At 32.3% G+C, this 25,251-nt stretch overlaps 2 protein-coding genes across 5 annotated transcripts; one reads left to right on the top strand and one right to left on the bottom strand.

Moving 5' to 3' along the window:
* Window positions 1,175–5,734, top strand: LOC18594525 (interactor of constitutive active ROPs 4). 4 transcript variants are annotated; one of them, XM_018124885.1, is made up of 4 exons: window positions 1,181–1,415; window positions 3,406–3,542; window positions 3,789–3,863; window positions 4,246–5,734. In XM_018124885.1, the coding sequence occupies exons 3-4, from the start codon at window positions 3,850–3,852 to the stop codon at window positions 5,390–5,392; spliced, it is 1,161 nt and encodes a 386-aa protein (XP_017980374.1). In that variant the 5' UTR covers window positions 1,181–1,415; window positions 3,406–3,542; window positions 3,789–3,849; the 3' UTR covers window positions 5,393–5,734. The 4 variants fall into 4 exon arrangements, with proteins under 4 accessions (XP_007022164.2, XP_017980373.1, XP_017980374.1 ...); XM_007022102.2 differs by lacking the exon at window positions 3,406–3,542 and having other exon boundaries at window positions 1,175–1,415; window positions 4,252–5,734; XM_018124884.1 differs by lacking the exon at window positions 3,406–3,542 and having other exon boundaries at window positions 1,179–1,415.
* Window positions 11,693–13,743, bottom strand: LOC18594523 (gibberellin 2-beta-dioxygenase 1). The gene is made up of 3 exons (XM_018124899.1): window positions 13,138–13,743; window positions 12,662–13,010; window positions 11,693–12,202 (listed from the first exon to the last, which is right to left on the bottom strand). The coding sequence occupies exons 1-3, from the start codon at window positions 13,530–13,532 to the stop codon at window positions 11,954–11,956; spliced, it is 993 nt and encodes a 330-aa protein (XP_017980388.1). The 5' UTR covers window positions 13,533–13,743; the 3' UTR covers window positions 11,693–11,953.

Genomic DNA, 25,251 nt, shown 5'->3' with positions numbered 1-25,251 from the left:
GGAAAATAATTGCCCAAAGACAAAACAATATCAGTACTGTTTTGCACTTTTCTTCAACATGACCCATATATATTGAATTATTTATTCCAAATATGTTCCTACTGTTAATCTTTTTGTCTTCATTTGTTAATTTTTATTTGATTTTTATGATAATTTTTTTATATTTTATGTTAAAATTTTAATTTTTTTATAAAATTAATATTTTTTTATTTTTGTAGAAGAAGGTCCTTCTAGTAAAGAAATGAGACGTGTTGTAATAAATAAAACGAAATGCATTAGAGACGATAGAGAGAAAGATTGAAATAGTCTCAAATATTTTGGTGATGGGTGGTGAGGAATAAGAAATGGTGGAGAAAGGGACGAACTACGGTGGATAGGAACGGCTGAATAGAGAGAATAATGAAAGTTTTGAGAATAATCTTTGTTAAGTATATGATCATTTCTCATTGCCCCCAACTTCTAAAGTTTTAATAATTTTCTTAAGAATAATTGGGAGAACAAGTCAATTATAGAAAAACGTGCTTATCATGGACAAGCATGTTAAAAAACGACTTATGAGATATTAAGAGAATGATCACACAGTTAGATAGTGGATGTAAATTTTGGATGATGGAATAATGACATTTGATATTATGTCATGTGCACTCTATTGGAAGAAAGAGAAAAGAAAACACATGTACTTAAAAGGAAAAATTAAGAAGAAATTTTCTTAATTATCTCTATATTCGAATCATCTTAAATGTAAAGATAACTCATGAATTTTATTACTCGTTTTGAGTTTTTTTTTTATATATAAAAAATTATTTCATATTTATTTTTATTTTGTAGTATGATATTTTAAAAAATAATAATTAATAAAAATTAGATATTTATAATTTTTAATTACTATTTTTTGTGTTTAATTAATAAGAAAAAAAAATGAAAGCATGCATGCATAGGAAAATAATAGAAAGAAAAAAAAAAGCTTTAAAGATTTGAAAACAGACAAAAAGACAAGAGTTTAAAGAAAATAAGATACAGGTTAGATTTCCAAGACAGTACTAATTTATGTTTATATATATATACTATACTACTGTCAATCTTTTACTCAAAATTACACTCTTGTCCTTTTCCTTCCCACATTTTATTAATGGAGTATTGCCACTATGCCATTTTGCAGCTTTAATTCAAACTTTTGAACTCTCTCTCTCTCTCTCTCTCTATATTTTCTATCTCTCTTTAGCTTCATTGCTCAAGATAACTCTCTGGGTCATTTTCTTTTCCTCTGTTTTCTCTCTAGTTGAAGTGTTTTTCTCTTCTAGCTCTTCATTGCCTTGCATATTTGAGTTTGACTGAAAGGATTTCTCATGGCTAAGGTTCCCTTATTCCCACCTAACAGTAGAAGCTAAACTCTTGCTGTTTTTATCTTTGGCAAGGTAAGATATTAACATCCTTCGCTCTTTCTTTTTCTTTTTTCCATCAAAGAGTTTGATGTTTTGATCCAGTGATGAAGCATGCATAGTTTAGCAATCATGTAACATTTGAACCATTTGCATGTCAAATATCAGAAAGCAAAGAGAGATTCACTGTCCCAGAAGGGTAGACTCTGAATTTCTTTCCTTTTTGTTTGTTTTCCTAGCTTTGCAAACATGCAACAACTTGTTAAAACAGGGTTGAAGATGCACCTTTATTTAGGTTTTTTTTTTTTAAAGATCTGATCCGCCATGATGTTCTACTAGCTAAGCATTGCTGGCCTCTCCTGTAAAATTCTTAGAAGTTTTATTTTTATTTAATGGTTTTTCTTGTTGAGATTATGATTATTTATTGAAAAATGCAGTTTCTCAAACTGACCCTTTTTTGATATTGTTGAGTAAATTCTTGACTTCTGATCTGATTTGCAACTCTTCTAATATGCAGAAAATAACTAGGAACTTTGTCTGAATGTCTGCACTATAGGCCAAAATTTTTTCAAACATAACTTTTGGAATATTTTATTAGCATTAATTTCAACATTATCATCACGCGCGTGGTGGCGCGTGATATTGATTTTGATTCCTACATCCTGAGTTCTTTGTCAAGCATGCCTGGCTTCCTTTTCTTTCTCATCCTTTAATCATACACCAGAATTTAGTTTGTCAAAGTGCAAAAATGCCCTTGTCGATATTTAAGTCTCCATGTAATTTTCTTCTTCATGGTTTACTGTCCAGGTGTTGATGTGCTTATATAGTGAAAAAGGGGAAAAAAAATGCTTTTGCACTGCCCTAGAAAGCAAGGGAAACAGCAAAGAAATCTAGGCAGTCAGGTCATAAGGGATTGGAAAAGTGCAAACTATTTTTGGATTTTTGCATTTAGAGTGTATGCTTTTTGTTTGATAGTGCCTGTGGTTTGGTTTGACTGTTGGACGACCTACTTTTAATCTGTGGCCATTTGAAACTTGTAGTCATGACTAAAATTCCAAAGCAGTTAAAGTGTTTACCAGTGTTGAAATTAACCACTTTGGGGGAAATAGTAAACATTAGAATTGGCAGCTAAAAATCTAAGAAACATGAATAATTGGTGAGTTTCAATCTAGTTAGTTAGAGTGGTATGCTCATTCTTAAGAAAAGAAAACTAGATGATGGTAATGATAACAATGATATTTGACATGGCCTAAGCATTGTTTTTTGGCCTGTATTCTCCCCAGTGCAGCTACTAGTAATAAGCAAAAAAGGGTCATTGTGCAGCCCAAAGTGGGATCTTGAGAAGAAACTTGTCTTGACAGTGGTTTTTATCTCCTGATGGGAGGAACAACTAGTCAAGGTTCAGGATTAAACTCCTCCAAACAAAAAATAGGGAATCTTGGGACAAGTGTATTTGACAGTCCAAGAATTTTAAATTGGCATTATTCCAGTGCCATGTGCCTCATTTAAATCAATATTCTATCTGAAGGGTAGAAAACTTTGCTAAAAATTTTTACCCCAGATTTTCAAAGTCAAAAGCCTCACACTTGCCTTCAATTACTGAAAAAGGTAATGCCAAACCTGCCCCCATTTTATGGTCTGACACTATAATGAGCTGCCAGTGCCCTCTTCGTAGAAATGGTGGGCCAAGTGAGGACTTCTGTAAAAAAAGTAGCCACTCTAAAGCTGCAGGTTTGTTAAGTGATTAAATTACCTGCTTTTCATGAACTTAAGAAGATCTTTAAAAAATGCATCTCAGTCCTTGGTTGCTAGGAGTGAATATGCATTGATCTGTGTTAGTCAGGCATTTGACATGCAATATTGAGTTTCATATATTATATTGATTGGCCATTTGATGGGAGGAATTCAAAGGTGGTATCCCTCTTACTATTCCTTTAGAGTTTATGCATATGGTGAATTCTGAAGACGTACACTTTGCGCCAAGTCATTGTCATATTGCATTCAAGTTCTTGCTTAAATCTTCCAGGCTTTAAGCTTAAAGTCATCATGTAACCAAAGAGGGCATTTCTGAAAGCATGCAAGATGCAGAAGTCGGTTTCTTTCTGTCTATGCAGATTTTCAGCATAATGTTACCAATGCACTTTCTTAGCTTCTAGCTTTCTTGTAAGGTTCTCACTTCTTAGTTTGTTTGCCAGGAAGCAAAAGTTTTAGTTGCCAGGAGATGGATTTTCTGTTATCTGGCATTAAAAGTATTGAATTTGGTTACTAATATAATTGCATATAAGCTAAAGGGTGTGCATATTCAAGAGTGCTGAAAGTATATTCATATTACCTTGTTTTTATCCCCTGAACTTTATAATTGTATTTATTGTCTATTTTTTTTTCTTTGGTGCACCTTAAACTCTGCAGGTCACAAGTTTCTGAGTAACTAGTTCCTTTCTGATACAACTTTCAACATTTAAGTGCCAAAATGCCTAGATCAAGGTGAGAATCTAACCTGCTATGGATCAATGAATATATTCCTTCTTCATCTTTTAGTACTTGGAGATTAATCTTACGTTAGATCCCTTCAACTATTTTTCTTTATTCTATACCTTTCCGACAGTTAAAACTAGCATGCTTTTGGTTTCAAATACCTTTTTTTTCCAAATAGAACTATGCATGTGAGTACAACCATCTTGGCATTCATGCATTTCTAAACAATGATTGGCATTCAAGCAAAAGAGGAAATCAGCTTGTGAATTATCCAAAAAAGAAAAAGGCTTGTGTTACATGTTTACCGGATGTGATGTTTCTCTTCTTAGTTAAGACTTCATTAACTTCTACATGATTTGTTATGTAATCTTCTTGTTTTTCTTTATATGAGGTGTAGGAGTTCAGAAATCCCACAAAGACAATCTCCTCGAGGTCCACATCAGCTTAGGTCATCAAGCTCTGATTCAGATCCTCTGCATCATCGACCAATTACTGACCGTAGTAGTCCCAGGCTAGGAGATCGTCGTTCTCCAAGAGGTGCTCCCCAGTCAGATCCACTGAATCAGAAGAAGCTTGGCACTCGCATTGCAGATTTAGAATCTCAACTGGGGCAAGCACAAGAAGAGCTAAAGAATCTGAAAGACCAGTTGGCTTCAGCCGAAGCTGCAAAGAAAGAAGCTCAAGAAGAACTGGAAAAGAAGACTAAGAAGCCAAAAGCTCCAGAACCTGTTGAAATCCGTGAAAAGAGTTCTTCATCAAAAACTCTAGATTCTAAGAAAATGGACAGCAGCCTCAGAGATGAAGTTCCTGAAGATAATGAACAAGAAACTGATGTTTTTGAAGTCCCGGTGGAAAAAGTAACAATTGAACCTAAGGTGGAAGTTGACCAAGTTGATCAAGTAGAAAAAGAAACCAAAGCAATGGAAATATCAACTGAACCACCAGCAGTATTGGAGCCAGAGAAACCATCTTTCCATGACTTGGCTTTGAAAGATGATGAGATAAATATGCTAAAATCCAAGCTCGATGAGAAAGAAAAAGAGCTTGGGGTGTTTGCTCAAGAAAATGAGGGCCTGAAAAAGCAGCTGAATGAAGTGACCTCAAATGTTTCAGCAGCTAAAACCAGAGAAGAGGAAATGGCCTCGAGGTTGAGACAAGTAGGAGAGGAGCTGGAAGCAAGGAAAACAAATGCAGCTCAACTGAAGGAAAAGCTCCAAGCTATGGAAGGACAAAAGGAAGCATTGGAAGCAGAGATGAAGAAGCTAAGGGTGCAGACGGAACAGTGGAGAAAAGCAGCAGATGCTGCAGCAGCTATTCTTTCTGGAGGTGTGGAAATGAATGGGAGGATTTCAAATAGGTGTAGCTCAATGGATAAGCATTTTGGTGGTGTGTTTGAGCCTCCAGCTGGTGGATATGCAGCTTATGTTGGTTCACCTGGTTTGTGTGATGACATGGATGATGGTTTTGGAAGTGGAAAGCGTAAAGGCTCTGGAATTAAAATGTTTGGAGACTTGTGGAAAAAGAAAAGCCAGAAGTAAAACTTTAGTCTCTGAAGTATGCCAAAGTGTGTTATACCTATTCTTGTACAATGGTTGTGAAATGGCTGCTCGACATTTCACCTTTTGATGGTCAAGTGTTTCAATCGTTGCAGCAGTTTGGCCATCTCATCCTCAGTAGGAAGTAGGCTTCTGCTATTTAATGTAAACCATTAAGGATGATCTTAATATGGTGTAGTGTTATTTATGGGTTAGGTCTGGAGAAATCTGTGATAGAAGGGGCATTTCTTGAAGCCCTGTGTAAAACCGAGGTTCCATCATCTATGTGTTATTCCTTTTAAAATGTGGCTGTGTTCTTATTTTGCAGAATTTGTTTTGAGCTCAGCAAAGGCATCATCAGATATTATACTGATCTCATCTATTATCTGTAGGCCACTAGCAACTGAAGGTAACATTTAGGTTTGTTTGTATTTCGCTATTTGTTAAGAATGTTTGATTGTGTTGACAATATCTATAAAAATAGCTGAGAACAAAATTAATTAGGTCTACCAATATTGGCATAATATCTAAACCATCAGCCTGCGCAGGCAGCCCAAGCTCGGCAGCAGCACCTGCAAGTTTTTCTAAAGGCAAAAACAAACTGTAGCTTTTCTATCACAGGCCATCCCATAACATCCAAACCTTGTCAGAAAGTTGAAAATTGGCTAGGCCAATTGTGATTCTAGGCCTTGGCAACTATCCTGAAAACCAGAGATTTAACCAATATAGCCAGTCAAGCACCTGAGCCCTTTCTCCAAATCAGATACACACACACACACACACAGAGTCAGGCAACTTTATTTAAACTTTGTCGCCTACGAATAACTATGGCTAATCCAATGGGTTAAAGACCAAGCTATGCCCACTTCTCAAAAAAAGCACCAAAGTTCTTTATCTGCTAGCAATTGACTTCCACTCGTATATATGAACGTATACATTCAAACATAGGTTACAATTTGGCATTTTTAGGCCCATGCTATGATGTTTAATAGAATGTTTTTTTATCAGATTTTCCACAAGACATTACCTAATTCAAATTTCATCGATGGACTATAGATGAGAGAAAAAAGAACAGAAACTATACACTTACCTCATTCCTAATCATCATCAGTTTCACAGTTTTGTCAGGGAGGTTGGAGTCCCAATTTTCTCTTGTTTCTTGTCTTCTGATATTTCTCGAATATTACTATCTGGTTTTTGATACCTTTGTCTAACTGTTAGAGAAAGCCTCTTACCTTTAATCTTCCTTAGTAGCTGCTAGTGCTGGAGTTGTCTAGGATACTAGCTCTTTTCAAAGCGTCCGCAGTGTTACTTGGAACTTCTTCAGACACCTTTCTCCTCTGCACTGTGTACATGTTGAAGGATTAGTTCCCATAATTCAAGTGCACAAACAATTACACTGGCAAAAACCATTAATTTAAGCAGTAATGTTTCCAAAAATCATCATCCTTAAAGACCAACTGAAGTTGCTTCCCTCGCAACATAATATTGTCCATTGGAAACAAGCAGCCACAGAAAACTTGTGTACACATTCAAAAGCCTCAAACTGAATGTAATTGCTTAGGAGTATCACAGGGAGACAGCCAAGACATGAGTCTCAACTAATGTTGAACACATTGATGCCAACAAGCACAAAGACATTACTGTCAAATGAAAACTGATCAGGGCATAGCAAAATGGTTTAAAGCAGTTTGCAGAAGGATCTTGTTTGAAGCAGTAAAAAGTTCGCAGATTCCTTATCAAAGGAAAGGAAAGATACTATTTTTCTTGAAGCAGGCTTTTTCTACCTATTACTTGATACATACAAAGAAATATACGTATGTAGCTAGAATGAGAAGAGTAGTTGCTTCTGTAAGAGGTCATGGTAATATAAATAGTAAGTAAACAAAATACTACAAAAATGAAGTTGGAACTAGAGCAAATGCAATGCAACAACCAACATACACATTCATTACATTTATTTGCATAGCTATATTATTAATGAATGAGGTCACCTGTAACAAGTTCCAGGCAACAAGTAGTCAAAACTAGCCTAGACTACCAGTTTTGAGTGCCACTACACACATATAAACTCGAGTCATTCAGCTGCTGATCACCAAGGGTAGTGGCTGTAAAAGCATAGCTGATACATTCTTCATGCATGAGTTCAACCAAAGCAGACAAGTTCAAGTGAACAAAGGAATTATGTGGATGCCAAAATTAACCAAAAACATCACGCCCAAATGCAACGAAGCATGAACCCAAACTGATAAAAAAATGTTTTGTGGATTTTCCAAAATTATAATGTACTTTCCATTTCAGATCAATTTAGTAAAAGGGTTATTGTGGATTTTCGTTTAATATTAATTTGGTAATTAACACCATTAATTTTTCCAAAAAGTAAGTGTATTTCAACCAAACTTAAAGAAGATAAAGAAAGTATGTCTCAAACCAACCAAGTTTTGGGCTCCTTGGGCAGTACCTGATTTTTTCTCTAATTGAAAAGATACAAAAATGATGGAATCATGAACTTGTATTTTATATTTGAGACATAACAACCATTACATTAGTAAATTAAATTATTAAGCTTTAATTTAGTTGGTGGAAACATTGCTTGATTAACTAATACTAATACTGATAATAATAAATATAGACATGTCAAAGCATTTTGTGACCACAAGAATTGTGTCCTGTGTTGGTCCTATACATGCAACCACCAGCAGTCCCAGTTCTATGCTTTACCAAATGCCGCCTTCAGTGCCTACCATCTTATAATATGTTGCTTTCTCTCTCCTTTGAAAAACAAGGGTGTTGCTTACCCAACACTTTTAAGTTACAATTAAAAATAATATCTTCATTTCTTACTTTTAAAAAATATTAAATTAATTATCAATTACTATATTTATTATATAAATAAATAATAATTTAACAATGAGAGAATAATTGACTTTTCATTACTTGAAGTGACATACTTATGATTATTTATTTGTAAAATATGTTATTATAAATTTCAATTCAGGCAACCCTTTCGCTCATATTTCATTCAAGTTATGTTATTTTGTTGAATATTTAAGACATTTAGGTAATGTTTGGTATGAGAGAAGTGAAAGCATGTTTCTTGTAATGTGTTTAATTAAATTATATTATAGTGTTTATTTTGTAACAGACAATTGCAATGTAAGATTGCAATATAATCACATTACAATCAAGAAATGTAATGTGATTGCAGTTTAAAACCAATACAATTACATTATATTGCACTCTGTAATGTTGTTAAAGACATTTTTACTTTTTAATTTTATTATTTTGTTAAAAATATTTTATAATATTATAATTAAAATAAAAATTATTGAAATAAAATATGTAATATAAGAATTAAAAATTAAATTAAAATAAAATATAAGAAATTAAAATTTATATAATATAGGTAAAAGAAATTAAAATAAATATATAATATAAAAATTATATTAAAAACTAAAAATAAAAATATAATATTATAATAAAAAATAAAAATAAAATATATGACAGTAAAAATATATTTAAGAGATGATATTATATAAAAATTAATAATAAAAAATACAAGTATATTGAACTTGTATTTTAATAAATATGAGTAATTTTAAAAAATAATATTACATTCTCAGCAAAGTATTTATAAACCAAACGCTGTAATATTTTTTTATCTACATTTTAATCATTATTTTGTTTGTATATTAACATTATACTGTTATTTTCTCTACAATCACATTACTTATAATTATATTACTTGTAATTATATTACTTATAATCATATTACATTGTAAAATATCAAACACCACTTCAGATTATTCAAAAAATAACAATTGGCAGTCAAATAAATTGTGAGGCATGTAAGGTTGGCTTCAAACGAAAGCAAACCCTTCTCCCACCTCTCAACAAGTAATGATATTTTGTGTAACATTATATAATAATAATTGGGTTGCTTACAAATAGTAAGGGATTGTCCAAGAATCCTTTAACATTTCTCTCCCTCTCTTTCAATATTTTAATTATTTTCATAAAGAAAAAGAAAAATCAAAGGCACTTGTATCCAAAATCTTATAAAAAAGAAAAATGTGTAGGCTTGATACGTATCTGTCAATGAATGATTGGCAAAAACACGTGGGGATTGAGAGGACAAATGAATAGAGACATGCACGTGATGTATAAAAATGATGGTTGCAGCCAACAACAGTACACTCATTCGCAAAGGCAAAACACCCTGAAGCGGGCCGACCGCGCTGGCTGGCTGGCTGGCTGCTTGGATTACTGCCTTTGCCCCATTTTTACTTCATTTCTTCTTTGGGTGAAATCTGGTGTAGCCCTATGCTGCACATTGAGCAACCAATCCATCACAATTCCTTAATACCAATCACTATTGATGATGTCCTTTTGATGGTCCAATACAAAGCACAAAACTCACCACGTCTATTTGTAAGTAATCACGCAACTAAGCAAACAAAATAGTAATATAATCATTTAATTATATAAAAAATGAAAAAAATTAAAATAAAACTACAAGAGGTTTTAAAAGCCACATAGAAATCATTTATCTCAAACTTTAACATATTCATAAGTTAAATGGCTAAATTATGTAATTAATTCTTATATTCTAGCAAAATGATAGATTTAGTCCTTATATAATAATTTGTAAAAATTGAGTTTTTATATTTTATAAAATTAATAATATCAAACCAATTATTAATCGTATTCAATTTTTTTTTATTATGTATGCACACTAGTATTTGTCTCATTAGTTGGTGCATAATCTTCTGCCTAAAGAGTAAGTTCGAATCTTCACTCCTCCAATTAAATTTTTTTTTTATTATGTACATGACATGGTATTTTTTTAATGATGTGACATTTAATATGATAGTCTGTTAATAATGACGTGACTTTTTTTATTTATTTCACAATATTTTTTTCATTGTTTTAAATTATGGAGTACATAAATTCAATTTTTCTCTATCTCATAACACTTTTTTTCTAAATCTTAAAAACTTATTTATATTTTTTATTTATTTCTTTTCTAAACCATTAGCTCACATTAAATAATTCCATATCCGTATACTTATAAAATCTATGTCAGTGCTTAATCATGTCATATCGACACTATTATAATATCATTATTGAAATGTCACATTATTATTATCACATCATCATATTCAATATCACATCAACAAAAAAATACCACATTAACACAATCAAATATCATATCAGTAGAGATAATAAAAAAATTTTAACATATTAGATTGATATTGTCACTTTTAGAAAGTATAAAGATTTAATTTTTATAAATTATTATATAAGACTAAATCTATCATTTTAATAGAATGCAGAAACTAATTGCATAATTTAATCAAATTAAATTGATTTTAACAAAATCAAAATCTTGAATTTAAAACTTATAAATTTCAAAGTAATATGAACTTGAAAATTGAAAAAAAAAATCTAAACTCGAATTGACTCGAACTTATGTTTAAAGTTTAAAGTGAATATAATTTTTTTTCTTTTATCATCATTTTAAAATTATAATATGATTTATAAATAACAAAAGCATATAAAATAATGTTAGAATTCTAATACAATATTATTTGAATTTATTTTAACAAGTCATATTTATGAAAACAACCTTAAAATAATTAGATTCGAAATTGAAGCCGCAGCAAGTGTGAGTTGACCTAACTCTATAGTAATTTATATATTTATTTTTAAATATAATAACAGTTAAATTATATACGTATATATTACGTAATAGTTGACTGGATTAATATAATATTTATTTAAGAAATTAAAAAAGGTTGATATTTCAGTGGAGAACCCAAGTACTGTAGATCCTTTTATGAGCTTGAAAAGGGTCTAGAGGGTTGGGAAACAAGAGTGTAAAAGGTGTCACAATCTTAGCAAGTCACAGTCTCTCTCGCTACACGCGGTTATCAGTTGGGCCTTAAGGAGGAAGAAGCGGGAGGGTGGGCAGTGGTCACAGCAGAGCAAAGGAGCCCACCAGATAATATCTTAATCATTTTCTTCTATGTGATGTACGTACCTAACCTGATGGTTTGGAAAGTCGAGGAGTTGTTTACGATTGCCATACTTTTGAGATAAAATTCGGGTCAATTTGACGGTGTACTTTTCAAGCTTGTGAGCAAGAATCTTTGACAGTGGTTTTACAGGGGGGAAACCATCAAACCGTAATAGTATAGCAGCATGTCGACCCCAAATTTGGGATGTAGACCCTTATTATTGGTATTATGAATTGTCAAATGTGTGTTTTTATTCTATGACAGTGGGTTGGGTTGGGGTGGGTTGATGATGGGAATCACAATTTGTACTATTAACAAAGAGGAAGATAGTTACATTGAGGAGAAACAAGGAAGAAAGTCGAAAAGGAAAAGAGCAAAGATTACACAGTTTCTTGCCAACTATGGGAGAATTTGATACAAAGCTTTCTCTCTCTCTCTCCAATCCTATTTTCTTGTTTCTTCCAGTATAGTAACAAAAAAAAAAAAAAACATAATGATTGTTGGCCTAGAAGAGAAGATTAAACGATTGTGACTTAATTACCCATTATGAGGCTGCTATTCTTGCAAAGTGCATGAGCCTGTTATCTGCCAACCTTGAATTGTAAACAGATTTTTTGTACTCAAACCATGTAAACTCTTTGTACAAGCTTTGCTCTCCTCCCGTAAGAGACGGCAATGGAGCTATCTTCTCACTCAAAGGTGGTCCCCCAAAATATATCATTGAAAGCCTGGATTTCACACCGTTGGCCATTACCCTATGCTTCACACTTTCGAACCTTCCATTGGTCATTACCTGCAACCCATCAACCCGCCAAAAATTCCCGTCAGAGGAAGAAGTGAAACTTACAAATTTTTTACTTCAATCTCAAAAAGTGGGTTTCCTTTGGTGTTAGGACGTGGGAATAATGAGACAGTTTGAAAGCTTATACAGCTAGGCTGTATGTACTCTACAGAAAAATTATTAGTGGGGACTGTAAGTGAGATAAGACAGATGTTAACTGATAACAATTCAAAAGAATATTCGAAATATATATTATTTTTCCTATCAGAAAATTTCCCTTGAAAAAGGAAAAGTCATTTTTAAAGCGAGTGTACTTGCTGGCAATTAGAAAGATTCAGTATTTTCTGTCCAATGAAAAATTTTGGATTATTTTACCTGTTTTCATGTGTTTATATTAATGAAATAGGGAGTTTTCTACTATGTTTAGTTAGGAAAAAGAAACGTAGTTTCTGTGGTTTTTTTTCATTGTACCTGTAAGGAGTCACCAACATTGATGAAAAATGAGTATTGGTCAGGTGGCACTGAAATCCAACTCCCATCTCTAAGAGAGATTTGAAGGCCAGAAGTGTTGTTGGATCTCAGCACTGAAATGATTTGTGGGTCAGTGTGTTCTCCAAATCCAATCACATTGCTACCATTCAAAGATTGAACATCAGGGCATGGAGGATAGTGGTTAAGCCTGAAAACAGAGTCACTCTGTTCATCCATCAGCAGCTTACTGAACACATTCCTTGGTTGAATCTTTAGCCCATCAGCTATCATTTCAAGTATCTCACAGGCCATTTTCTTCACTGCTGACATGTAATTATTCAAAGCAAACCTGCAATAACAGAACCACAAACTTGGAAAAACAAAAACAACCCAACAAAAGAAATGCTGCAAGTGACTAGAAAACCACAGAAAGAAAAAACAGAATCCCCTGCTTGGAAAAAGTGTTGATAACATACCTGAAGCTTTCCGGGTTTTCACCTGAAAGGAATCTTAGGAGGTTGGGGTCTTGATTGGTTGTCAGGAGAAGGTATTCAACCCAACCAACATCACCGTTCGGTCCAATCCTTTTATTACCATAGCCATAAGGCTTAGGTTGCCCTGTTTTCTCTTTCTCACAAAGTGATAAAGAGAAGAACTTGGTGGCTTCAGATTCCAGCCTGGAAATGAAATCCATTGGAACTCCATGGTTGATCACTCTGAAGAATCCAAATTCTTCACAGGCTTTGATTATCTGGTGTTTGGAGTCGGGTTTTGAGAGGTCTACAACAGGGATTTGAGGGAACAATGCAGTTGGCCTGCTGTTTCTGATATAAGAGAACTGTTCAATTGCTGGTTTTGCCAACATCACCATTGTTTTTGCCTACTGTTTTCTTTATTAGTTGTTGATGTTATCCTTGTTGGGTTTTTTGACGCAAGTAAGAAAGGGGAGAAAAGAGATGGAAAAGATTGAACTTTTTATTGTTCTTTTGCTTTGGTTATGGGTTCTGTTTCTGTGAGTGAATTGATAGAATGGATGAGTTTTGAGTTTGATACAGAATTGCACAAGAAGGGTACATGAACAAATGGCTCTGCATTCAGCTTGGCTATTTATAGGAAGGGAAGAGAGAGAGAGAGTTTCAAAAAGGAAAAAAGTAACAAATATTTTAATAAAAACAAACATCAAAGAGATGGAGAGAGAGAGGAATATATATATATTTTATTTCAATTAAATAAAAGAAAATAATGGAGAAGAGAAGATACATTGTTTTTTGACTGTTAATTTTACTCCAAGCAGGCATAGGTCGGCCATCAGGACCTTTCAGAAAAAAAGCAGTCTAGTCAACACCATTGCCCTTATTATTAATACAAACTTGGATTTCATCCTAGTACACCAATTCATGAAACATGAAACGCATCTCAAACAAATGGTCACATCAAATAGACCCCTTTGAAACTTATCCATTCAATTCTTCTTACTAATGTTTTTCCTTATTATTTCCCTTTTTTTTATTAGGGGGTTATAATTCTTTCGAGACTTTCCCTCAGCGACTCACTAAGAAAGAAGAAGAAGCTCTTTCATTTTGAATTGTCTTCTCCAAAGGAAAAACAAATCTTATCTTCATTCAATTATTCTTCCTTTATTAGAACAAGGAATCAAATTCCATTTGCATTTTCCATGCACCAAAGGGTCTGCGACAAGCTAGTCATAAGATGCTGTTTTGTGATATGTTAATTGCACCGTATGTGACATCATTGTTCCCTCACTTATTTTATCTTCATTTCATAGCCATAGGCATATCTTACCAACAATTCTACCAAGTCATGTGAGGTTAATTCCCATTAATTAATTTTCTTAAGAAAAGAAAAACATGAGAGGACATTGATATGAGTTCTTCTATTTATTAGAAAAGGTTGAGAGTACATTAAATATCAGGCTTGATTCTCCATAGGACCTACCCTCTGTATATAATTGAGAGGGTGGGGTTGGAGAGACTAAGAGTCTATGGTCTATGTGGCAAAAGCTTAAAACAAAATGAAAATTCTTTAAGGATTTGCTCCATGGCATTTTCTTACCATGTAAAATGGGAGAAGGCTCAGGGGTAAATTAGCAAATTCAATACATATATCTATATATATCCCAGGAAATCTGACTTGCAGAGAAGAATATACTTCAACACCGAACTAAAATTTGACTTAAATGGTTTTCTGATGACTCAATTGGCTTTGAATGTTTTCAAGTTTGGTGTTCTCGAGATTTTTCTATTTCAATGTGATGTCTTGCGTGTGAGATTCCTTTAATAGATATCATGGCATCTTTCTCCCCTTTAAAAGCTGGCTATATTCCTATTCCTTCTGTAATAGATATTCCTCGTTCTATTCATCTTTGTATTTCCGACAACATTCATCAAGCATGTTTCACTTCAATCTGCATCTCGTATGCTAACACCATGGATCTTTACAGTGCAAAATAAAAGCATACACATGAGTCACGTTATTCTGTCTAATCAACACCAAGCCCCTTCCCTTAACCTCTGGAGAATATATATCTTGCTCTTATTAATTATTTATACTAATCACTGTTTAAATTAGCAAATAATACTGTTGCAGTCCAGTATTTAGTTCAATGACGATAATGCATACATCTCGGGACTTGGATTTCCTCGATTTAGAATATTAAGTTCCAATTAACTAAGATAAGGGTATCTTTATATCTCCACTCCCAATCACTTCTTAGACGAGATTTTCCATATCGAACCAGTAAAAGTAATTAATTAGTCTCAACTCTACTATCCTAAGTACCTTAATTTAATCTCGAATTTGGCTCATTTCATAGGAATTATTGAACACGAGTTAATTGAGTTTTCAGAAGTCACATATTTACCTAAACTAGCTACAACTCTACACGAATTGAAGTCTTAAATAAGTAAGTTTAGGGTCAAAAATGTACAACTCAAACTCGATAATGTTAAGAAACTCATATATAAACAAGGTTGATCAAAGCACATTTTGGCTTCATTTAAATATAGCCTAGCTAGAGATCAATAGACAATAGTGTTTGTTTGACAATGGAATCTGTGCCTATGTATCATGGAATGTATATCACATGGCTACAGTTTTTTTCTTATCGGCAAGTAGCATCATGTTTTCTTAAAGGGGGAATACTTATTCTACTTGACTTAACCTTTCAAATTCATCTCCCTCTGCTTCTAATTCGTTCAATCAAAGTACAATGTTTTGGCCAATGTTTAATCAAGTACTTTAATACAGTCCATTTGGTATAGTGTTAGTCCTTCTCGGAGATTGATTGATATTGACAAATTAGACAACAACGAAGAGAGTGAACTACTAATTGAATAGGGTATGCCATTTGAGATTTTAGGCAAAGTTTTCTGTCTAATAATAAGGATATGCAAGCTGTCCTGGCTACTCTTACTAGGTAGAACCTCTATCCTAGAAAAGGCCACCATATTTCCCGGGAGGGAGGCACATAGATGAGTATGCATGCTTCCCATGAGGAGGAAAAAGGAAAACTGCCTAACTCTTGTTATTCTTTTTGGAGAGGATGAAGTCTGGTTCTAATTCTAATTTTTCTTTGTATTTTCTCAAATGTTCAAAAAAAAAGAAAAAGAAAAAGGTAAGGAAACCCTAATTCCTGGATTTTTTTTCTTATAGATAATTGCTAACACACTTCCATTAGAAAAATTGTTATGGGTTTTATCATAAAGGGAAAAAGGAACTTTAGATACCCAGCTACCATGTGATTTGAACAATAATGTAGGGGTTGTGGATATGTACTTGACACTCTAATCTTTTTAAAGGTAATTTGTACTTATGAACTGAATTCATACTTATCCATGTACCAGATAAGTTAGAATCTAACTTTACTATTGATTTTTTTTATGTTACATAAATGTATTATCTATTTTAAAATCAATTTACAATTATCCTTACTTTGCATGAAATGTTCAGATTTTTTTTTAAATATAACAACAATCATGTGATATTTTTACATATAAAAATTATATCTCTCAATCGTTTGACATGAACATCAAAGATAGACATGAATGTATTTCTGATCAATCTAACTAGAGCATTCAATAAGAATAATTAACAAAATTAACAATTATAATATAGGTCGAGAATTGATGCAAGTAGATCCATGAACAAGGAAGGATTGACTTGGTCTTTGACCAAGGCGACAATAAAACATTCAAAGGCACCTCAAGGAATTAAAAAAGATGTGAAATAACATGGCATGTGCAATGCAACAATATGAAGTAAGCAAGTGGGAAGTTTCAAAAAAAAAAAAGCACCAACAACATTTATGTGCTATATGCATAGTCAATTCAAAATAATAGATTATCCTTTTCATCATATAAAAACAACAAGAAAATGAAGAGGAAATATAAAAGGTAAACAAAGAAAGGTAATCCAATAATCATAGTTGACCATTGAGTCACACTCAATGAGAATTTCTTCCTTTCTTTCTCTTTTTCTTTTTATAATTATTTTATTTATTAATATATTAAAATTAAAATCCCAAGGTGGAGGATAAGAAAGAAAAGGAAAGACCCACTTCTACTTCCAAAAGATGAAAGATCCCTTTGGTACTCCCTACAAGCAAAGAGAGTCAGCCTTTTTTTTTTTTTTTTTTAATTTTTGGTTGAGTTTGAACTTTGGGACAAAGACACACGTGTTAGAAGGGCAGCCTCCACTTGTAAAGTTCAACGCGTGGATGTCTAGGAACGCCTCGTTCCTTATCAGATTACGTGCCTTTTTCTCATTCGTAGCTTTCGCTGTCGGTCGCATTATTGTCGACATCTTTTTATTTTTTTATCTTTCAATTTCAATAAATTAATAATTGTAAGAAGAAGAAGGAAAAAAAATTAAAAAAAAAGAAAAAACAAAGAAGGAAACAAGAGGATGCTTCGTGGCAGCAGTCATGGAATCAAGTTTCATTCTAGGTAGGCTAAACGGCACATAGTTTTTCTTTTATGACAATTTTTTTTATTTAATAAGATCAAGAAAGTTCGACATTGGAGGAAAGATTCGCACCTTAAATTAAATACTTTATGCAATTATCTTATCAATTACGAAATTAATTATCATTGTACAAGTCAAATTTTGTACGTAGAGAAATGATTAGACATGCTGTCACTATTCTACATTTTCTTTTTATTTTTTTTAAAAACATTTATGTGGGATTCATTTGGTAAACTATATAGTATTATATGAAAATGGTCGGTTCAATTTTTTGAATTGTATGAAGGGTTTTAATGATTTGATTGGGAAAAACTTTATTCACAGAGTTTTTGATTATGTCAAGGTTGAATTATTTGTTGGTAAAACCATGCAATCTTGGAATTAAAAGAATTCGATCCCTTTCCCGGTCCCATTTGGATATCCATAGCTTTCACAGGGGCCGTCAGGCCTCTAATTAATCCTCCTTCCCCTAAGAAAAAAAAATTAACTCACAAAAATTTAATGATAGAAAAATCTTATGTCCACATCTAATAATGAATCATAATCATACTAGAAAAGGACTATTCAATCTCGAGTCTTTGTTTATCTTTACAAGACTTAGATTATGGTGATTGTTTAATATAATATATATGGTTGTGCATTTTCAATTATTATTTTTAGTATATAAGAGTTTGGATTGTACTGTAAGAATAATTAATCTATTTCGTTTTAAGATATGGATTAGAAACTTTTAAATTGTAGTTTCTCGAGAGAGCTATTAAAAATTTCATGATTTATATGACTACATTATCAATTTGATATTAAAAAAAATGGTACCTTTGTGTATCGTCACAATCAATTATCCTGCTCACCTTGTTCGAGCTTTGAAATTTTGGTGATACATCAAAATAAGCTAAATATAGCCAAATTGATTGATCAAGTGTTGTCAAAAACATGAAAATCTTGATAAAAAGGGACCCAACTTGAAAACACGAGCAGAAAGAGTGCTGTATTTGCTTCATTATTGGTCATTACAACCATCTATCATTTCCTGGCCTAGCTTGAAAAGAAAGATACATAGTTTCTGACCATCCGGTCATAACAATGCATAAAGTAGGCGTGTTTCTCATTTACATACTGTTATATATATAAACAAGTATATATTTATTTATCTATCTATCTATATTGCATATTGAATAATGATTCAGATTGAACAATCATTTTATATGAAATTGCCCTTAACAAACGTCAAAAGAAAATAGTCAAAAACTGTTCAAGTCAACTCTCGTTTTAGTATATAATAATATATATGTCCCCACAAAATATAAAAGATTACAAAGTACAATAAATTTGTTGATCTAACCAATTTTTGCATAGGCAACAGATAACTTAATGGTTGTACGTAAGAAGGACTTGAGATGCATGGTACCCTCACAATAATTTGGGACACCCAAAACAGCTCATCGACAGGTATGTGTTGCATGCATGATTGGCTTGAAGTTTGATGTGACATGTGAACCAAGGAAAGAATTTTTTGCGCTCTTTGACCTATGTTGCTAATGAGGTGAAGTTAGCCAAATGGAAAAGAGGATAGGTATGGAGTCGACACAGCGAACTTTTTCTCTAAACATACCAAATATTAATGATGGAGCTTAGCTGAGGAAGAATTGTGCATGCCAATAAAGTTTTCTCTACCCCCCATGGTCACATCTTGCACGCAAATCTTTTCAATATTTGTTGCCCTACACAATAAAACATCATCCTCCTTTAGCAAATGGGTAGATAGGGATCGATGATGATCGTATCCTAATCTAGAGGCTGGTGAAATTGCTTATCATTAAATTAAATTATTCAATATGCAATGAAGACTTGATTTAATGGTTGGGACGTGAATTTTGAAGAGTTGCAACGGAATTAGGCGTGCAGCTTGGTCTTGGATTACTTGATAGGCTATTTAGGACAAGATATGTTAGTTTTTATAGGTTTGAGATGAAAATTATGGCTCTCCTCTTGATGAGTAACAATTAGTTGGATCTATTAGTTTTATTGAAGGAATCCCAAATTTTTGTTGAGGGGCATAGGTAGATTGCTTTTGCTCTTTTGTGTAAGTCGACATGACCAGTATCTGCTAGCTTTTCGTGCAATGGTCACTTGTTAAATGTACAGATTATGTACGATGGCATAGGGAATCTTTGACAAATCAGCTTGAGATTAACAATGGCATGTCAGTTGAAAAACGAGTAAATTGTTTTTAAAAAATTAATAAAAAAGAAGAAGAAGCTCTTGAAGAGATTTCTTAATGATTCAAAGATGAGTTACATTTGATTTCCATATTGACAAGACAAAGAATCAATAGCAATGTGAGCCAAGAAAACCTTTTTGTTATGTACCAAGTTAAAATTGCGAATAGAAATAAGAACAAAAAATGGGTGTGCATTTGTTGGGGATGCATAAGTTTATGGAGTAAAGAAATTTAGGTCCAAACACAAACCAAAGAAATCATATGTAGGCATTGAATTAACATTAGGGGCAAAAACAAAAAAAAAAAAGATCCTACCAAATAATATATGCATTTAAGAAAAGATTCTGGAAACAAGTGATTCAGAACGAATGGAAGATCCCCGCCCCCCTCCCTTTACATGTTTTGTGAATAGTCAACTTCATGAATAAGCTTGGTGCATAGTGGACTGGCAATGTACGAGTTATTTTCATGCCACGTTAGTGTACCTGATACTGAGTGTGGTAGTTGCCAGAGAAAATGGTTAGAGATTGAAGGCCATGGAAAAGTCAATATCCCATCCGGGCGGGGTCCCTAATTCACTATTGGTCTACCAGCTTTTTGGATTTCACCACCCAAATGTTTTAGATTCTCACGTGTCCCTTGCATTTGACTGAAAGTGGCTTCACATTTATGAATTATGTTGCAGTTTTAATCAAATTTCGACCTTAATTGTATGAATAATACTCAGGATTCTGATCTGGGTGTCGTTAATGTATGCTTTAGTTATTTGACTTAATGTGGCTCTACATTTATCACCTCAATTAAGTAACTTTTTTTAAAAAAATTCTTTTGCTATTCAAGTTTTTAATTTAATTTTATTATTTTTTCAAACTTGACACAATCATTATAAATTTAAGTGAAGAGAATGAAATTTGATTCGAGACTTGAACTCAAATTCGTATAAAATTGAAAAATGAAATGCCCCATTATGATCATGAGCTTCTCATGAGGTTTAGGATTAAAGTAGTTCAAGTAGTTCAAGTAGTTCAAGTAGTCATCAAGTCCAGTCTTTTAACTTACTTATAGCTTGATTCATTTATGCTCCAAATTCTTATGAATAGTTGGATAGATTCTAAAATTTCAATTATTAATATCTCAAAATATTATAATTAAAAAATTTTAAGTTTAAATTAAAAAAAAAGTTAAATTGACTTGAAGGGAATAAGCATGTTAACTTTCTTGTAATTCAAGATTTAAGATTTGTTCGACAGAGAGATACGATTGACAGTGACAAGATTGAGAATAATGGTGCCGGTGACATTGATAGTCAACAATGAGATTGAAAGTTGCAATGGCGAGATTGAAACCAAGAATAAGATAAAATTTGTTCGTCGAAAAACAATAGTGATAGTGAAGTGAGGTGAGAAGAGGAAATGATTATGTTTTTTTTTTTTGGAAGGTAAGAGAAAATGACTATTATTATTTTAGTGTATTTTTTTTATTTTATTGGGCATTGTTATGAGCCTAAGATATTTTTTGAATAAAAAATGTTAATAAATTATTAATATTATACTTAGTAAAATATATATTTTTAGAAATATTGACATATTATTTTATGTTAACATAATTCTTAATACAATAATTAGTAAAAAATACTATGTATAGTAATTTAAAATACATTTGACATTTACGAAGTTAAGTCAATTTGTAAAATTTATAAATTATCTTTATATAAAATATTTATTATTAAAAATTAATAATAATAAATTAATAATATATTTACATTTCAAGCATTGGAGTAGAAGACAAAAAGAAAACAAAAAAGTGTGGCTCTTGTGTGCAAGGAAATGTTCGTCACTCGACTATAACATGAAGGGTAAAAAAAAAAAAAAAACAAAATTAAGGATAAAATTGGAAAACGAAAGAGGTCCAGTGCGATTACAGGCACTAGACCCCCCTTACCGCTTGGTGCGATTACGCACCGAGTGAGCCAATTGTGCCACATCAAGCTTAGCCTAACAGCTAAACAGATTGAGATTCAAAATTCGAATTTTTTTTCTTATTATTATATATAAAAAAATTATGATCAAATAAGTTCTTAACTATTAAAAAAATTTAATCAAGTTTTTTATATTTTTATTTTGAATCAAATAAATCTTTTATAATTAATGATTGACTAATTATCATTAATCAAAATTCTATTTGTAATTTACATCCACATGGCACTGACATAGTATTGATCTAGAGAGTGAAAAATGTCACATGATTATGTTATCATACCAAATTAACATATCGCGTTATCATTAATTGTGATATATTAACATATCACATCAGCATCACACTATATAGACTGATAAATAACATTTTGACTATATCAATAATTAATTATAAGGGTTTATTTGACTTAAAATAAAAGTGTAATGACTTATTTTGCTAAAAAAAAAATAATATATAGGCTTGATTGAACACAATAAAAGCATAAGGGTTTATTTGAATTTTTTTAATAGTTTAGGGGTTTTTTTAAATATTATACCTTTTCAGCTTTTCTATACTACTAAAAGTGTTGAAGATTTTCATTATTTTTTTGGCATAATATCTAAAAAAACCAAAACTATTTAAGAAAATTTAAAAAGCCCTTATATTTTTATTATATTCAATTAAGTTTTTATACTTTTATTTTGAGCCAAATAAATCATTATAATTTTATTTTGATTCAAAGAAGCTCTTATGACTAATGATAGATTTAGTCAAAATATTATTTGCCATTATATGTCTTGTGACGTTGACATGATAACATGTTGATATCTCATAATAAATAATGACATGACATATTGATGTGACATGATAATATGATCATATTGCATATTTTATCTTTCACATCAACGCTACATTAATGCCACGTAGATATAAAATGATAAAAAGGTATTTTGATTAATGATAAAGAATTATAGAGATTTAATTGAACACAATAAAGAATTTAGGGTTTATTTGAATTTTCTTTAAATAGTTCAAGAGTTTTTTGAACATGATGCTTTATTTTTTTTAAAAAAAAATTCATTGCATTTTTATTCAATAAAAACATTACAAAGTGTATTTTTAAACTTTTTAAAAGAATAAAGAAAAAGGTAAATTTCTTATGCTAATCATCATTAAGCAAGCTAGCTAGTCTAGCTTCACGATGAGTATGAATACCAGGTAAGCAGATATACCTATTAGTGACTCAGCATATACGAGATTTAATAGTTCCTTTGTTAACATATGAAGAAAAAAGATTTTAAAATAATAATAATAAAAAAACTATTAAATTAAAATAATTTGTAACGGCACTCGAGCATTTATCTCATTGGTTGGTGCATAATCTCCCTATCTAAAGAGTAAGATTCGAATCCCCTTTCTCTTAATTATAAAAAAATAAAAATAATAACTTGTAACGTCTATTCCCAAATCAAAATAAATAAATAAATTTAACACGTGTTATATTATTATAAACTGATGATAGTGAATGAAAATGACTCAATGGAATGAATTTCCATATACTTTGACAACAAAATAAAATCTAATTACATGACTCTTTTGTTGAAATGCATCAAAGAAAAAAAGGTAATTCAATTCACTAATAATTAATCTTTGAAATGTGATGAAAAGTAGTACTCAATTTCCAATCTTTTCATCCATATCTTGTGATCTTCTCCAACACTTTTGATTATGGAGGTGCTGCCACAGTATCATCACTCACATGTTGATTCTCAAACCAAAACAAAATGTGAACCCCAAGATTTAATTTTTTCTTTTTAGCTTTTTTTTTGACCGAAAATATAAATATTCTTATAAATGAGAAAATATTCTCGAAAGGGACTGCTCGAGAGGGAAGCTCTTAGTCAAAAGAAGTTTCATGCTCGCGTGAGTCGATATTTCAATATGGGATCCAAAAGATCCTTGAGGGACATCTTGATTCAAATCTTCCCCATATTTATCTTCTTTGGAGATAAAACTTTCTGCAAATGGATTTGGGGTCTTATCCTACACATTTTAAATGATGCCTTAGGGAAGCTTTGCTTCTTATTCTCGTCACATGATAAAGAACCCCAAAAAAAAATTAAAAATAAAAAAAAGTGACCAATTGTTCTTTGGTAAAGTGAGTCGTGACCTACTTTATTATCATAATCAGCATATTCAACTATGCCTCATCTCACTGTTCTATCTTCCTTTTCTTCTTTCTTTTTGTTATAGGAATAGGGACACCATTAGATTTTGAACTGCAGAAAAGGAAGATAAAATGGTATGCTTTTGCCGTCCTATGATCCCTAAGCTCCTTACTTTCAATACATGAATATATCATGTTTTCATTGTTGAGATATCCACTTTATCTTTCACAGCTTTTTGTCACCCTCTGGAAACCTGAAAAGCAAAAGAAAAGGGTGACTGGGTTTCATAGAGGTCTACATACATATGATGAAATTCTTAGCTTTTGAAGGCTCAGAAACATGGGAAACAACACCATCCACAATTACCATTAGCAGTACTTTTCCCTTGCTTCCTTTGTCAGAGCCACTGGTTGTGTAGCCAGATTTGAAGCACACTAGGAAATCTTTTATGGAATCTCCTTTGGGTACTCTATTAGCACGTGTTCATTTTTCATTGAACTTCAGTACAGGATTGACTTAAAAGGGGTTGTAGAAATTCAATCAGTTTTGTCTACTTCTAGAAATACAAGTTTTGCTATGGAAAGATGAGGAAAAAAAAAAAGGAAGTGCAAAAGGGACAGCTAAGCACTTTGTGGCCTTTTGCCAAATCCCTTGAAGATGAGGCAGCGGTGCAGAAGAATCTATCTTCCCACCAAACAGTCACTGCATAGTAACATCCATGAATGAGAATTATGTAAGAAGCAAATTATAAAGTGGTGGCATGCTGTTGCATCTGGAAACTGATACATGCATATGCTTGAATTCATAATCAAACTGATTTTTTTTGAATGCGTGGTGGATATAATTCCCAAGGGCATTAATTAATATAACATTGCAGAAAAATTTTCAGATTGCGTTTGCTTCTTTGATCACTCACCTAGTGCTGTGGTCAAGCATCACAAAACAGGCTGACAAGACAAGATTTCAACTTCAAGCACCACCCAGCTTAGCTGACTAAGATGGGCAATAAATCAATAATTGCTACATTAAGCCAATAAATTATGCTTTCGAAGCTAAGAAAGTTGAAAGCCAACTGAGTCTTCAAAGTCTCTGTAGCTCCCTGGCTTCGGTTTCGCTTGGAGGCTCCATAAACAGCCAGTCTCCTGCGTTGCAGGAAGAGTGTGGAGCATAACAGGCATCTTGCAAACAAGCAAACAATTCATTCTGATACATAGATGAAAAAGAAGACAGCTAGATGCAAACATGCTCTCCAACTTTCTTGT

This window comes from Theobroma cacao, chromosome 7 (genome assembly GCF_000208745.1).
Source record: "Theobroma cacao cultivar B97-61/B2 chromosome 7, Criollo_cocoa_genome_V2, whole genome shotgun sequence".
NCBI lineage: Eukaryota > Viridiplantae > Streptophyta > Magnoliopsida > Malvales > Malvaceae > Theobroma > Theobroma cacao.
This window is presented reverse-complemented; position numbering and strand designations above follow the sequence as displayed.